This window comes from Cydia strobilella, chromosome 24 (assembly GCF_947568885.1).
Source record: "Cydia strobilella chromosome 24, ilCydStro3.1, whole genome shotgun sequence".
Classification (NCBI taxonomy): domain Eukaryota; kingdom Metazoa; phylum Arthropoda; class Insecta; order Lepidoptera; family Tortricidae; genus Cydia; species Cydia strobilella.
In genome coordinates this window covers 7,778,273-7,796,087 of record NC_086064.1, presented here as the reverse complement: position 1 = coordinate 7,796,087, position 17,815 = coordinate 7,778,273, and the positions used below count along the sequence as shown (strand labels likewise).

Here is a 17,815-nt window from a genome sequence, read left to right as displayed (position 1 = left end):
AAAAGGGGTCGATTGTCAATAAGGCGCTATTTCCAAATAGCTTCAATTTAAAATCAACCTTATTGACAATGTGGTACCTTTTCCTTCTGGTTGAAAACGTCACATTTATTCTCTTATTTGACTGTTTTATATAAATAATCTAGGATGAACTACCGTTACCTAGTTTGCGTTTGTAACAGCGCCATCTTTCATGAAATTTGGACATCAAACTAAACAACAGATGTAGCATCGGCACTTAATTTTATTAAATTTTTTGCAAATTCAGGATGTGCTTTTTGTACTTAATTTTAAATGTTTTTTTATTTGTATTTATTATTTTTATATGATTTTTATAATTAAAATACGAGCATGTCAACCGAAGACTATTTATCGTGTGACAGAATGACATGACAGCTGGCAGCAGCAAGCGCTGGTGGCCTAGCGGTAAGAGCGTGCGACTTTCAATCCGGAGGTCGCGGGTTCAAACCCCCGGCTCCTACCAATGAGTTTTTCGGAACTTATGTACGGAATATCATTTGATATTTATACCAGTCGCTTTTCGGTGAAGGAAAACATCGTGAGGAAACCGGACTAATCCTAACAAAGGCCTAGTTTCCCCTTCTGGGTTGGAAGGTCAGATGGCAATCGCTTTCGTAAAAACTAGTGCCTACGTCAATTCTTAGGATTAGTTGTCAAGCGGACCCCAGGCTCCCATGAGCCGTGGCAAAATGCCGGGATAACGCGAGGAAGATGATGAAGAATGACATGACAGCGATTCATATCAACAAACATATTTGGAACATCACAGTTCCATATTTAAACAAACACTGTAGATGGCGATGCTAGATATTAAAAAACTACAATTTTGAATCATGTTCTTTCACTGATACGTGTTAAATAACAAACGAGACCGTCAACGCCACCTTTATTCGTGGAACGTCACAAATAAACATACTTAAACACAACAGTAAACATGTAAACATATTCATACATGTTGTACAGCCGCCATCAGATATATCGGAGCGGCCGAGGTGTTCACAATATCTGAACACGCACTCTAACGCCTTGACAATAGAGGCGTGTTCAGATGTTTGTGAGCACCTCGGCCGCTCCGATATATCTGATGGCGACTGTACACGCGCACGGTCAAGGACTAGAAACCCTACACGATGCGGTTAACTGCATTACCGCCTACACTGTATAAGTGTACTGATGCACACCCATGCATTCTTATGCATTCTGGCACACCAAAGAGGATATAGGTATAGGATAGAGGAGTACTGTCATAGTAAATTTTGTAGCCGCAGTAAATTCACTGCCATCTATTAAAACTAAAAATGAAGATGGTTAAAAATACCATAAAATGTATATATATATATATATATATATATGCATTTATTATATTTATATGATTTTGACCCATGTTATTTCACTGATATGCGTAACGAAACCGTCAACGCCATCTAGTCAAGAATAGGCCAAAGGTGGTAAAACGCGGTGGCGCCATCTGTTCGAGAATCAATTTTTCTTGTTTTCTGAGGCACGTTTTTCCTTACTGTATCCATCTTATACGGCACATAGTCTTTTCTGAAAATTAATTTAGCGTTAGCGTCCTAACAATTTTTTAGGATATTTTTTTTAATTTACTTGCCAAATTGCCAATAGCACTTTGTTTATTTAGCCAATCAATAGACATACATATAGTTTGTCAAAGGACTGTCTCATTTTAAACATAGACAGAGATAATCATACTATTTTCGTCTTACACTAGTACTAGCACCCAAAAAAAAGGATGAGTATAGTTTTTTTGTTTCTTATTTACTGCCAATTTGGTTTGACCAAACCAATTTCGTTTGGTTTGATGTGTGCGATTACAAATCATTTTCCTCCCTTCATCGGTTGCTTAAAAACTCTGAACTTTTTGTCTTGAATCAGGACTGATCAGGACACAAAAATGCAGACTCGGCTGTCCGATAGATGGCGCTGCCTGTCATTTTAATGACGCTAACGATGTGTTTCCTTAAATTGCTTAAGAGGCCGTAGTCGATTTTGGAGCAAAAATTTTAAATTGATAGATTTAGTCGTTGAAATTATACACGTTTTGTTACGTAATATCTAAATAACAAGTATTGGTTTCTATTAGCACGTCTTCTCATCTTGCTTTTTAATAATGAGGTCGCAAGCGTGCGTCACCGGTAATAAATGAAAAGATAGGGCAGTTTTTAAAAATTCATCAATAGTTTGTGGTGGTAAATTATACAAATTGATGTATAAAAATAGTTTCAACAAATATTGTAGATTGTTTAAGTATCAAAATTACGTTGAAATTAAGTCGATTTTCAGAGAAATTGTCACTTGTTTTGAAGTAATTTCTGGAGAAAATTGATTTCGTCTAACTTTCATTTACACTACTTCAAAGTCATAATAATAAAAATGTAGTCTGATAAACGTCAAGTACAGGATATGTGTAATACAAAATTACCATGTTTAGCCGTCCAAACTTTACGAAATTTACAAATAATAGCGACAAAATCAGTGCTTTTCGCGCGTTTACCTAAACGTCCATCAGAACAGCAAACATTACTAATTTAGTGAGTCTGTTTTCAACAAATTGATCTGATAAAAGGTAAGATAAGAAGATGCGCTAATACAAACCAGTACTTGTTATTTCAATTAGGAAACAAAAGGTGTACAATTTCACCGACTAAATCTATCAATTTTACATTTTTGCGACTAAAATCGACACCGGCCTCTTAAATGCAATAGTAAATTTTGTAACCGCTGTAAATTCACTGCCATCTATCGACATACTTTAAAACGATAAATAAAGATTTATAAAAATACGTTAAAATGTATTTAAATATGGATAAATGATTTTATTATTTGCATTAATTATTTTTATATGATTTTGACCCATTATCTTTCACTGATATGCGTTAAAATTATAAATAACAAACGAAACCGTCAACGCCCTCTATACGAGAGTAGGCGAAAACTAGTGGCGCCCTCTGATCGAGAATCAAATTTTCGTGATTTTCCAGGCACGTTTTTTCCTTAGACTGTATCCATCTATTACGGAGTTATATCTATCTTTGTTAAAAATAAGTAATTTAATATTCTACATTGAAATAATATTTGTTTGGATTATTTGACAATTTTTGTGACGCATTCTCGCAAATACCAGCGAGAATCATGCGTTTTTAGGGTTGGGGAAAACGGAACCCTTATAGATTCGTCATGTTTGTCTGTCTGTCCGTCCGTATGTCACAGCACAGCCACTTTTCTCTGAAACTATAAGAACTCTGTTGAAACTTGGTAAGTATATAGATGTATTCTGTGAACCGCATTAAGATTTTCACACAAAAATAGAAAAAAAAACAATAATTTTGGGGGTTCCCCATACTTGGAACTGAAACTAAAAAAATTTTGTCATCAAACCCATACGTGTGGGGTATCTATGGATAGGTCTTCAAAAATGATATTGAGGTTTCTAATATCATTTTTTTCGTAACTGATAGTGTGCGCGAGAGACACTTCCAAAGTGGTAAAATGTGTGTCCCCCCCCCCTGTAACTTCTAAAATAAGAAAATGATAAAACTGAAAAAAATATATGATGTACATTACCATGCAAACTTCCACTGAAAATTGGTTTGAACGAGATCTAGTAAGTAGTTTTTTTAATACGTCATAAATCGTAAACCGCAATTTACCTTTCACTCACGTTTCACATAAAAAATACATTGTTAAAATTATGTAATCTACGGAACCCTCGGTGCGCGAGTCAGACTCGTTTATTTTTCTTGTTTTGATATTGAGGATAGTTTTTCCATTTATATCGCATTAGAGCATTTTCACACTAACCGATCCGATGTCTAATACCACTGATACGATGACAAAGAAGCAAAAATTTATAAACAATAAAAATAAGAACCATTTATTGTCATACAAAAAAATGGTACGAAGTTACAAAACATAAAAACCACCCAAGTGCGAGTCGGACTCGCTCACGAAGGGTTCCGTACCATTACGCAAAAACCGGCAAAAAAATCACGTTTGTTGTATGGGAGCCCCACTTAAATATTTATATTATTCTGTTTTTAGACTTTTTAGTATTTGTTGTTATAGCGGCAACAGAAATATAGTTGGTCAAGCAAATCTGGTCAGTAGAAAAAGGCGGCAATTTAAAAAAAAATATAGGCGCCAAGGGATATCGTCCCATAGAAAATTTGAGTTTCGCGTCTGTTTCTACTAACAAGATTTGCTTGACCAACTATACATCAGACTTATATTGACCGGGATATAGACCGTGATTACCTTTTGTATTATTTGTGAGCTCCCGATATTTCGACGCAGTTACATGCATCATGTTCACGGGTGTGTCATATCGGGAGCTCACAAATAATACAAAAGGTAATCACGGTCTATATCCCGGTCAATATAAGTCTAGTGAAACTAACCGTGAATCATTCAAAACTCCAACTATACATCATCTGTGAAAATTTCAACTGTTCATGAACTGTTCTGTTCTGTTTCACTATTACGGTTCATGAGATACCTACAGCCTGTTGACAGACAGACAGAGAACCCTAAAGAGAAACCTAAAAATAACATAAACAATGTGACAAAAGGAACGGGCTCAGCATAAGGTTGGTTTCCACCTACCCAATTTTTTTGTCCAAAGTCAATGCATCTCTGCATCTCACTCAAAAATGTAAGACGCAATACACATTGGACAAAAAAGTGGAATAGTTGAAATACCACCCTAAGCTGCGTCAGCCATTTCATAACATAAAAGTGGGACCCTATCACAGAATAAGACTAGTATAACCAATAACCATTCATCGAATTTAAACTGTTATGAGACATATTAACATTAAATAATTTCACGGTTTAGACACTTGTCACTCAAAGGAGACCTAGGCTATCCGAAACATGTCGCGCGAGTGACTAAAACAAGTGTCTAAACCGTGAAGTTATATATATATAGTTAGAGTAACCATTGTTGAGCAATACATACTTTTCGTCAGACGCGACGCATTCGACATCTATTGTCGAGTTGCAGTACTGATAGTTCCGCTAGTTGACGCTAGTTGCCTATACTAGCTCAAGCCTACGCCTATATATATCTCAACAGTTCAATTGGTTCAATTGGTCGTTCTGCGAGGGAGCGTTACAAATTGTCCATATTACTCGAGTGGGTACAGATTTGCTGATATCATTTATTACGCGTGGTAAAGTACCACTTGCTGTGCTAATTTTATATTTTTGACCGGGCAAGAGCGAAGGTTTCCATTTCGGCTTGGGCGAAATGCTTTTGTGTGTTCGGATATTCGCCTTTAAAGGCAGTGCCGAATTAAGCCAGAGCGGGGCCTGTAGCAAATTTTATCATGGATTGTTTTAACTTTGTCAGATGAAGTGAAACTTAGGTTTTTTCCGGCCACAATGCGTAGGTGCGCGGGGCCCCGCAACGCGCGGGGCCAGTGGCATTTGCTACTTTTGTCACGTGGCTAATCCGCCACTGTTAAAGGTCGCAATACCGTAAAATGGGGTGAGTAGCAAAACTGACATTCAAACCTCGATAACATTTTATTTTTTCTTATGCAAACCGAATGGTATATAGTGGTATATATACCTATAATAAGTGTTCCGGATGTTTGTATTTTACTTTTTATTTTATTTTGGGTAGTTTCATTTCATAGCTTTGACGATAAACAGGAAAACCCACCTCACCTCGTAGTCCCTCATAATTGGGATGAGATGGGTTTTCATACAAAGGTGATTTTGGAAGATTGTTGGATCGATTTTTTTTATTAAGAGTATTACTGTAGCTCCATTTTTATTTGGAATACATTATTTTTGTAGCAGTAGCCTTAAAAACCCATCTCACCCCCCTTTCAGTCCTTCTCTCCCCATTCCTAACCCAACTCTCCCCGCGAACCCTACTCACCCCATTTTACGGTACTCGTAATTCTCAACCGATTCTTATGAACTTTTGTGAGCAAGTTGTATCCCCATGGCTGAACGGGCTCCGCCATTTTGAAATTATTCAAAACTAGCTTTTGTCCGCGACTTCGTCTGCATGGAGTTATTAATTTGCGTATCTTATTTATTACCCAATCTGCTTTTTATCGATTCCCCATACATACTTCCACCACCTTAAAGGATGATTTCTGGGATAACAACTATACCCAATGTCCTACCCCGGGGCTCGAACCATCTCTAAACAAATTTAAACTAAATCGGTTCAGCGGTTTAAGCGTAAAAAGGTAACAGACAGACAGACACCACTTTCGCATTTATAATACTGTGTAGGTACTGTAAAAAAGCGGCCAAGTGCGAGTCGGACTGGTGCACGAAGGGTTCCGTACAATTACGCAAAAAACGGCAAAAAATCACGTTTGTTGTATGGGAGCCTCACTTAAACATTTATTTTATTTTGTTTTTAGTATTTGTTGTTATAGGGGCAAGAGAAATACATCATCTGTGAAAATTTTAACTGTCTAGCTATCACGGTTCATGAGATACAGCCTGGTGACAGACAGACGGACAGTGGAGTCTTAGTAATAGGGTAGCAACTACGGCAACCATACTATCTATATCCATTCGGATAGCCAGGCGGCACTCTTAGCCCTAACCTCTGACGTCACCACATCGAGGCTGGTTGAGAACTGCAGGCAATTATTGAACAACCTTGGAGCCAGGAACAAGGTTGTTCTACGTTGGGTCCCGAGGCATGCGGGTATCGTTGGAAACGAAAAGGCCGACGAACTCGCGCGAGCAGGGGCTAAGGGGAAGAACTACAGTCCTGAGCCGTTTTGTGGGATTCCCAGAAGCCTAACGCGGCTCACCCTAAAGACCTACTGTCACTACAAAACCATTCAACTCTGGAGGGAAAAACCAGGTTTGAACCATTCCAAAGCGCTTATCAAGGCCTTCAGCAAAAAGGCGTCTTCGAGCGCCTTGGCGCTGCCTGGAACCAACTGCGCAACTTGGTCAGGGTGCATACCGGGCACTGCGGCCTAAATAAGCACATGCACACTATGGGGAAACGTGACATGGGGCGGTGCAGACTCTGTATGGAGGCAGAGGAGACGCCCCTACACATCCTCACAGAGTGCCCCTGCCTAATGCGCACTCGTGACTTGATCCTGGGTGGACATATATTGCGCCCGGAGGAGAAAGTCTCTCGAAACCAAAAAGATCCTGCAGCTGTTTGAAGTTGCAGGTTTGGATCGAGAGTTGTAGTAGGTGGCGATCACAATAGATCAGAGATGGTCGCAGTGATACATAGGCTCTGGAGCCTTACATAGCCCCTAGAAAAAGAAGAAGAATAGGGTCCCGTTTTTACCCTTTTGGGTACGGAATCCTAAAAATGAGTTCGCTCATGTTAATTACTAATTTAAATATACATTCACTGTCAAGAGTCAACACTTGTACAAAAATCACACAATTGTTCAGTTGGTACAGAAATATCTCGTTACAAACTTACGTTTTCACACGAATAAGCCGTTTTATTTTCTAGATCGAATCAACCGTGTTTGGGAGACTGCTTTTATAATATTGTCATTTTATATATAGAATAGAATAGAAATAATTTATTCGTGAGCACAAACACAAAAATACAAAATTATACAAAACATAGAAACACGATTAACGATTGCTGAAAGTATCTATACATCTTATTTTTTTAAGTAATATCTTTAAATTTAAATAATCTGGTTGTTTCAGACGATGGTGCGTGTCCTGTCTGTGGAGCACGGCCTCCGCCATGCTGTACCGTCTGCTGACCAACCCACTACCGCAGATCACAGGTAACTTAAAGGACGACTCACGTTAGACCGGGCCGTGTCCGGGCCGGAGCTTCCGGCGCTTACTTTTCTATGACATGACAGGTGATCACGTGGTGCTTTCCATAGAAAACGAAGCGCCGGAAGCTCCGGCCCGGTCTAACGTGAGTCATCTTTAAGAGGAATGCCTCCATACAAACGTATAGTCCCCATTTTCCTCTCTGGGTATTGACATTATGGAATATATTGTTACATAATTTGATGTTATTAACCTATGCCCCTACGTTTGACTTTTTTCGGTTTTTTGATTATTGTAAAAATTAGGAGCAAAAAACAGATTTCATACAAAATTTTAAATGCTTCCTCTTATAATAATTAAAAATTCGAAAAAAATCAAACGTAAGGGCATAGCTGTGGTCGATATACAACAAACTGTGTCAGAAGAATTGTTTGACATGATGCCAACGGCCGCTTTCTTTCACCGCACCGCTCGCCATCGGCAGGGTGTTCATCCTCACACCCTAGCACCTAAATGGTCGCGTACTGTGCGGTTTAAGAGGAATTTCCTCCCGCGTACGCTTCGGCTGTGGAATGAGCTCCCTGCCGAGGTTTGTAGTTTTTTGATTATTGTAAAAATTAGGAGCAAAAAACAGATTTCATACAAAATTTTAAATGCTTCCTCTTATAATAATTAAAAATTCGAAAAAAATCAAACGTAAGGGCATAGCTGTGGTCGATATACAACAAACTGTGTCAGAAGAATTGTTTGACATGATGCCAACGGCCGCTTTCTATCACCGCACCGCTCGCCATCGGCAGGGTGTTCATCCTCACACCCTAGCACCTAAATGGTCGCGTACTGTGCGGTTTAAGAGGAATTTCCTCCCGCGTACGCTTCGGCTGTGGAATGAGCTCCCTGCCGAGGTTTGTAGTTTTTTGATTATTGTAAAAATTAGGAGCAAAAAACAGATTTCATACAAAATTTTAAATGCTTCCTCTTATAATAATTAAAAATTCGAAAAAAATCAAACGTAAGGGCATAGCTGTGGTCGATATACAACAAACTGTGTCAGAAGAATTGTTTGACATGATGCCAACGGCCGCTTTCTATCACCGCACCGCTCGCCATCGGCAGGGTGTTCATCCTCACACCCTAGCACCTAAATGGTCGCGTACTGTGCGGTTTGAGAGGAATTTCCTCCCGCGTACGCTTCGGCTGTGGAATGAGCTCCCTGCCGAGGTTTTCCCGAGGGGCTACAGTATGGGGTTCTTCAAAAAAGGAGTGTACAGGTTTTTTAAGGGTCGGCAACGCGCATGTAATATCTCATGTGTTGCAGGCGTCCATGGGCTACGGTGACTGCTTACCATCAGGCGGGCCGTATGCTTGTTTGCCACCGTCGTGGTATTAAAAAAAACGAGCAATTCTTGTATATTTATATATTTCGGGGATTTTGGAAACGGCTTTAACGATTTAGATGATTTGCTGTATGGGGGTTTTCGGGGGCGAAAAATCGATCTAGCTAGGTCTTATCTCTGGGAAAAGGCGCATCCCAGATTATTTGGGGCATTTTCTATGAAAAGGGACGTTATTGTCGATGGCGCTTACGCCGCACAGCGTCGCGCGGCATTGTATTTATATCGGAGCATCGTTTATAATGGCGTAAGCGCCATCGTCAATAAGGTCCCTTTTTATAGAAAATACCACATTTATTGATGCAGATGAGCAGTTTCATTAGCATATCAGAGCTAGGAAGCCAAATACTTACGTCACAGAATAAGTAATAGTATTATCATACAGAACGGCCACGCACCGCCCCGCCCTGACTCGAATTACCTCGCCCCGCGACAGCAGATTGACGGCCGTTTGCCGGCCGCTCAGTACTAAAAAGCAACTTACTCACACAATGACGCATGCCGCGTGTACAGACGTGCCGTTCATACATAGAAACGCAAGTGATTTTTAGGGTTTCGTACCCAAAGGGTAAAAACGGGACCCTATTACTAAGACTCCGCTGTCCGTCTGTCTGTCACCAGGCTGTATCTCATGGACCGTGATAGCTAGACAGTTGAAATTTTCACAGATGATGTATTTCTGTTGCCGCTATAACAACAAATACTAAAAACAGAATAAAATAAATATTTAAGTGGGGCTCCCATACAACAAACGTGATTTTTTTGCCTTTTTTTGCGCAATGGTACGGAACCCTTCGTGCGCGAGCCCGACACGTACTTGGCCAGTTTTTTTATGTATGGCGTGTCCGCCCTGTGGTACATCCGAGGAAGCCAAATACTTATGTTTTTTTATTTGTTATCAGCTCCAAAGTACTCAAAACCTCGGCCAGCTGGTAAAGAACATCTACACCCAGAGCCTAAAGTTGAATGTGTGGTACTCCACCAACCAGATGTGCCCAAAGTTGACGTTATCTTCGTACACGGACTGTATGGTAAGTAGCCAAGGGCCAGACACTCTGATAGAGAAATATAGTCTTATTGCGATTCCTATAACCCAGGTAGCAAAGTGACGTCAGCGACGTCATAATGACGTATAAATACTGTTAGGGAAGTGGAAAGAAAAAATAGTGCCATGCTTTGTCCTTTTATCACCGTCCGGGTGGCATCATAGGTAGGAGGCGATGGCGAAATACCGAGTGAGAAAAAAATCCTATGCTGCCCAAATTTTATATGAATATTCTTTCTCTTACCCCCGGTCGCTCGGTGGCGCGTCTATAACTACTTGTATATACTATGTCTATGTAAGTAGCACTGGCAATTTTATTTCTCTCTCTAACATTTTTAAGGGTTCCGTACCTCAAAAGGAAAAAACGAAACGCTTATAGGATCACTCGTGCGTCTGTCTGTCTGTCTGTCTGTCACAGCCTATTTTCTCCGAAACTACTGGACCAATTAAGTTGAAATTTGGTACGCATATGTAAGTTTGTGACCCAAAGATAGACATGTAACGTTTACAAATTAATTTTAAACAGGGGGGGTAAATGAGAAAATTAAAAAATAAAGTTTGTCAAACTATATCGTATTGCATATCAAATGAAAGAGCTCATTGTGAGAATCTCAAATATTTTTTTTTTAATAATTTTAAGATAAATAGTTTAGAAGTTATTCAAGAAAATAGGCAAAAAATGACCTTTTCCCCCCATTTATCTCCGAAACTACTGGGTCAAAAATTTCGAAAAAAATACACAAAATAGATCTTTACCTATAGATCACCGGAAAACCTATTAGAAATGTGCAGTCAAGCGTGAGTCGGACTTAATTACTTAGTTTTTGATCCAACCCCTACGGGTTTTTTAGAGACATTTCACATAAAAAATACATTGTTTAAATTGTGTAATGTACGGAACCTTTGGAACGCGAGTCCAACTCGCACTTGGCCGGTTTTTAATGATATGAAACGCACAGTTGAGGACTTCTAAACGACATTTACTACCAGTATAATCCCGCTGTCACATAGAAATACGACCGTTATTTCCGTACAGATTCAAAGATGGCGCTGCGGTGTTAAGAACAGCTCCCGCTTAATGCTAAATCGCGCTACCGAAGTTTCTCTTTATTTATTTATTTATTTATATATCATTGTTACCTATATATATTATTCAGCGAGGAAATGCCGCCAGCAACCTTGGTACAATGCCTCAAAGGGCCTATTTTAGATTTAAGCTAGTTATTAATTTCGTTTACGCAGTACCACTGTATATATCTTGTATGTAAATAAAGAGTTTTCCCCTTGTTTTAACTTATTAAAGTACTAAGCGTTGTTCAGTACACGGTCACGTTCTATTTTGACATTTTTCAATATATCGAAAAGTGCCAAATCAAATCGAAAATACCACCAATGATCGGGCATACCCGGGACCCGGGTATGTCCTTAAACTACGTCCAAAAGAGAGGTATGGGCACTGTGAATGACATCTCGCTTTGTGTGGTAGGGCACAGGACAGCGGATGTCATTCCAGATCTAGAGCAGAGCCCAACTGGGGAGGTACCTCCACCTTACAGAAAACCGCAGCCAAATAACACTAGACCCTACTCATAGTGTTGTGTTCCTGCCGGTGAGTAAGGTTGCCAGAGCTCGAGGGAGTCGAGGGAGAGGAGTGTTAGGGTCGGCAACGCGCATGTAACTCCTCTGGAGTTGCAGGCGTACATAGGCTACGGAGACTGCTTAACATCAGGCGGGCCGTATGCTTGTTTGCCACCGACGTAGTATAAAAAAAAATACCCATACCTCGCCTTAAGCATTAGATGCGGGTCGCGGAAGTCGAAGACAATTCAGCATTGTTTCATCACAATGGCTGACTTATGACCTGCGTTTAGTTCGTTATTTTACTCAATACATTAAGCTAATCTAATATATTCTACTGTTAGCAACACTGTTTGTAAGGATCAATATTTATTATTAGCTTATATTTTGATCATTTTTACTTTTGCGATTAGCTTAAAAAAGAGTATCAGTTGACCCTTACTTGTCACTGGTTCCCGCCATCTTGAATTGTTATTAAAAGGCGGGTACACTGTGACAAGGGGCAGTTCGTGGACAGACGAGGTACAGTGTAGACGTTTTGGAATATTTATTGTAAATTGGTTGTTATTCAATTTTTTTTTTTTCAATTTAATTAATTTATTTCAGAATAAATAAAAAAAAATATTATGTTGGTAGCGAACGAATAAAGTTAAAATATTGGTAAAAGTATTAGTATTCATCATCAACCCGGTGGTAACCTTACACTACAATACAAATACAACATTAGGTACTACAGGGCGTAAAGTACGTTCTGTATTAATTTAATTTAATGATCAGGTAAAATCCATTAGCACTGGAATAGTAGATTGTTAACCAAGAGATGAAAGGCACTCATGGCGCTCGAACGCAGTGAGAGCGCCAACAGTCCGAGGCTGAAATGATCGCTTTCACCCGAGTAAAACTTACTTACTTACTGCTGTGGCGCGACGACCCGAAGTGGATCTTGGCCTCCGACACCAAAGACCGCCATGCCTACAACCCGGTCACAATATCTGTGCACCTCGCTGGAATGTGGCGCCTCTCCCGCTTCCCCTGTCACCTCTCCGCGCACTCCCCGGTGCGACAGTACGGTTAGCATCTTCGTTGCCGCTACACCTCCACATTTCTCCAAAAAACTTTTTTTCACACCGTACCCAGACCGCCGATATGACGTCACGAGGTCAGGTGCACAGATATTGTGACCGGGTTGTACTCTGTCCAAAGCCGTTTCTGTCCAGTCGACGGCGCCGAGTTCGCTGAGGTCTACCCGAGTAAAACACTACTTTTAATTTCCAATACGAGGAAAGTAAAATGCCTGTGTTTTTAAACATGACTAAGTATATATTTTTTTCATTTCTCATGCTCTGAAAGCGGGTCATTGTTGTTCTAAAAGGTGTGCAGAAAATGATACGTGTCTGCACTAGAGCATTTTACGTTCGAAGTACGTTTTTTTTTTTTTTTAAGATAAGCAATTGAAATTTGAGTTTAAATGGGTTTGTTATACAATTTCCATTCTGATATTTGACTCTCCATTCCATAAATAACGATACTTTTGCCTGAATTGTTAATTGAAAGTACCCTCCAGAAATACTATAAAAATGTATACTTAGTCATGTTTAAAAAAAAACATGCATTTTACTTTCCTCGTATTCGAAATGAAAAGTAGAGTGTTTAACTCGGGTGAAAGGCATCATTTCTTCCTCGGACTATTGGCGCTCTCACTGCGTTCGAGCCCCAAAATACCTCGGCAGAAATGAGTGCCTTTCATCCCTTGGTTAACAATCTACTATATACTATTTCTTGAGGGTATTTTCAATTAACAATTTAGGCAAAAGCATCGTTATTTATGGAATGGGGAGTCAAATATCAGACTGGAAATTTTATAATTATAACAAATTAATTTAAACCCACAATTACTTATTGTAAAAAATGAAAGAAATCGTACTTAGAACGTATAATGCTCTAGTGCAGAGACGTATCATTTTCTGCACACCTATTAGACAAATGACCCTCTTTCAGTGCATGAGAAATGGAAATATAATACCTATACAAAGATAGATGTATAAGTTACTCTATGACCTACATATCATTGTCAGAAATAAAGCATGTCTTTGATTAAAAGTTTAGTACCTATTAAAAGTTAGAAAACCTGTAGGCTGTACCCTACGAAGCCAGCTCACAAAATTTCATGAGAATCGGTTGAGAAATGCGACCTGCAGAGAACATCCGGACATACGAAATAAATTTTGCCCAAACCGAAAGGGAGACCTTCGCTAACGCTCGGTCAAAAAAGATTATCTTTTTAAAGCAACAACAACGAAACAGAAAGTGTTAATGAAGTCAAATATAACGAATATTTATTTAAATAACTATTGTAAATGTAGCAAGAATGTAAGGAATGATCTGACCTTCTGCCAAATTTGAATTGACGCATTTCTTATGCGTTGAAACTACGAAATTTCCACTGTAGAGGTAATTAGTCACATTTGCCGTATTAAATTAGATTTCTTTACTTGGTAACTATATGTAAACTATGCCAAACTTGAATCATTGAATCAATAGTGTTGTTTTTACAAGCTTTTTTAATAAAAGCTTAAGCTTTTTTTTATGTGTAAAAGGATCGAGTCACGGTAACCCACTAGGTAGGTTAATTAGCAGCAATCCTCGGCAGTAATCTCACTCGGTACCAGGTACGTTCTAATCTCAAAGACCCACGGCTTCATCTCAGGGTCCGCCAGCTTGGACCACACCAGCCTGGCGGCGCTGGCTCACCCGAGGTTAATACTTGCAATGTACCTATGTAAGTATGTATGTATGTATGTAACTATGTTTGTCCAAATTACATATCAAGTTACAGACCCCGAGAAGTGGGTCAAATTTAAATCTTGCAAGTTAAATTAATTTGACCCACTTCCCGGTTTCCGATGAAGCTCAAAATTGGCATACAAATGTCGGGTGACAATGAAACTCTGTGATAAAACAACGCAACCTAATTGTGTTTGGGGTTTTAAGAATTGTCTCGATGAGTATTAGTTGCCTGTGGTAAGAAAAGTACAGTAAGCGATAAAAGCTTGTACCAAAAATTAAATTTTTGCCAAAAACTTATTTAATCCTAGATAGGTGATAGGTAAAATAAAAAAAACTTCGATCCCCTCCAAAAAAACAGGGCGTTTAGTTCTTATTGATTTAACCATTCGAACTGACATTAAATTTTAGTAGGGTTTGTAAACTAGGAAACTAGCTGTATTTAGATTCGAAGTATGATTTACTTCGATTATGTTAGCAGCCATTCAAACTTAAGAGCAAGCTCGGCGGAATTGCACCTTCCCATACAAACGCAGTTCCGCTCTCATTTTAAAACTACGTGTTGGATTGTAATGAAACTTTGCACATACAATGACATGAGGTATATCTAGGTCTGTAATTAGTTTATATTGCTCCAGTTTATAAAACAAAGGAAATAGAGCAAAAACAAGTTTTGTATGAAAAACTTAAATTCGCTGTATTTTTTTAACTATGGTATCTGAAGCTACATAAACTAATTACAGACATAGATATACCTTATCTTATTGTAAGTACAAAGTTTCAGAGCAATCTAGATAGTCGTTTTAAAATGAGAGCAGCACTACGTTTGTATGGAGAACCGAGCTTGCCGGAGACCCTTAACCATTCGAACTGACATTAAATTTTAGTAGGGTTTATAAACTAGGAAACTAGCTGTATTTAGAATCGAAGTAGCATTCAGTAGAATTAGCAGTAGTAGCAGGGGCGTAGCTAGAGGATATGGCGCCCGGGGCAGTCACCAAATTTGCGCCCCCTGATGACTGACAAAAGTTTCCCTGCTGCTGCCTTTTGCCAATTTGGCCCTCCCCCTTGGATGGCGCCCGGGGCACTTGCCCCCTCTGCCCCCCCCCCCCCCCCTAGTTACGCCACTGAGTAGTAGTCATCTTAGCAGCCATTCAAACGTAAAGTTTTGTATCTGCTTGCTTTTTATAGTCTATCTAAATCGGTGAAACATTTAAATATAGCTATTGTCGCATTGTCAGATCACAAAGCAAATCGCCGGATGTCGCTCTGTTGTGTTGATACGTGCCGCCGTTACGACACTTTAATAATAATCTTACGTGACTATAGATCTATGCTAGGCTATAACCGATACCTATACCAGTACCGAAGCTGAGGTTACACACACACAGCGGGTTTTTGAAATTAGTGAATAGTGAGTACAATATAGAAAATATTACGACAGAAATGAAAACAGTGGAACAGTTAAATACCAATCAACGCCAGAGGGCGTGTCTCATTCCGCGATTTCGTCGCGTCACTACAAATACCTGCGGCCGCCCCAATTTTGAGGTTTTGCCATAGTAATTAATTGCCGCGCACCGCTACGGAACGCCTGCACGCGCTTGCGCCGCCTTGCGCGTAGTAGTCGCATTTTGTTAGAGAGTGAATTTTCTATACCTAGTAATATTATATATTCTGTGGCCAGAGTTGAATTTGAAAAACGAAATGCTGTCCTCTTTTAATATTCGTCTTTTGTTATTGCTTATACTCGTATTCCTAATCGATTGATTGATTGTTTTTTCCAGGTTCCCAAGGCAATACCTGGAGACAAGGAGAATGGAGGTCCAAATATAAAATAGAACCCAACAAAATATCCCTCAGACGACCCAGCTCCATCCCAGCCTGCGATTGTAACAAACAACCAAAAGATATATTTAATGAAGATGCAAACAAAATTGAAAGTATTAAGAACAGTATCAAACTAGAAAACGAAAATATACTCAATTTCAACGACAAAGAAATCACATTTACAAACATAGATGAATATTATAAGAAAAGAATAACGGATGATGAAATGTTTATAACTGAGAAGTTTTATAAAGATGGGGACCAGTGTGAAGTTATTGATAATTATGATACTCAAGCGAAGTTTGTCAGGGACTTGTTTAATATGGAGAATTTGAATGTGGAGAAGAAGGAGAATGATAATTGTAGGTGTCGGGCGGAGGTGAAACGGTGTGAGGTAAGTTGTCAAGTTTTCAGTTTTATTATTATCTTGAACATCTTCAAACTTACATATGCATTTTATAAGGAGGAGGGAGGGAGGATGAGAGGAGACCTGCGGTGGGACGTATATAGGCTGAATTATTATTATTATAGGAATTTCTCACATGTTTCATGGATAGTTTTGCCCAGGTACATGTCAACCTGAAATTAATATTCGCTCAAAAGACTATTATGATCATCAAGAGTATGCCAAAACATGGTTCGGGATTATAAACTCTGCGAAATGATTGATGCTAAATGATACTATGCGACATTTCTGCCAAGTAACATTATGCAATACAAAAATATGTCAAAAACCTATTTGCAACAAAACGGTTCCCTGTTAAATATACATTTTGAGAAAATAGATCGGTTTGCCTATAAAATGCGTATTTTAAAATACCACGGCGATGGGCGCCAAATTTGACACCCCCGGTATTATAGGCGCCTTTACCTGTTAGGTTTTTTCGAAAATAGCTAAGAATTTTTAATGTTAATCTCTCAGGTGGGGTGTGGCTGCATTTGTGACGAGTGCTACTCCGCATGCTGGCCTCGGGACTGGATCAAGGAGGATTACCCTCACGCCAGGGTCATATCTATCAACTACACCAGTGACCCTCATCTGTGGAGACCTCTGTGGATCAAGCAGTGCAAGCGGTATGTCGTCATCATCATTATTACCCACTCCTGTTGGTAGTGATGGGCAGCGGTAACATTCCCGCTACCAGTAAGTTTCCATTTGGGACTAGTAAGTTCCCAATGTTACCAGTAACATTCCCAAAAGCCGGTAACATACGAAACTGATGATAGTGATGACTTATATGAGATAAAATAAGGTTCAAAACTTATTTTTTTAGTACAACTTACTCAAAAATATGTCCCATAGTTCTTAATTCGCTGGCATAAGAGCTATGGGATCAATTTTATAAATTTGGTATACAGATAGTGAGCACCGGGGAAGGACATAGGATACTTTTTTATC

General features: G+C 39.3%; 1 protein-coding gene across 2 annotated transcripts in view; it reads left to right on the top strand.

The window, feature by feature from the left end:
* LOC134751991 (uncharacterized) overlaps positions 1 to 17,815 on the top strand; it is a 254,773-nt gene that overhangs the window by 228,036 nt on the left and 8,922 nt on the right. For both annotated transcript variants that reach the window (XM_063687536.1, XM_063687534.1), the window contains exons 3-6: positions 7,708 to 7,790; positions 10,082 to 10,210; positions 16,374 to 16,810; positions 17,339 to 17,490. In XM_063687536.1, coding sequence (XP_063543606.1) covers positions 7,708 to 7,790; positions 10,082 to 10,210; positions 16,374 to 16,810; positions 17,339 to 17,490 — 801 coding nt within the window. The remainder of the gene's footprint in view (positions 1 to 7,707; positions 7,791 to 10,081; positions 10,211 to 16,373; positions 16,811 to 17,338; positions 17,491 to 17,815) is intronic.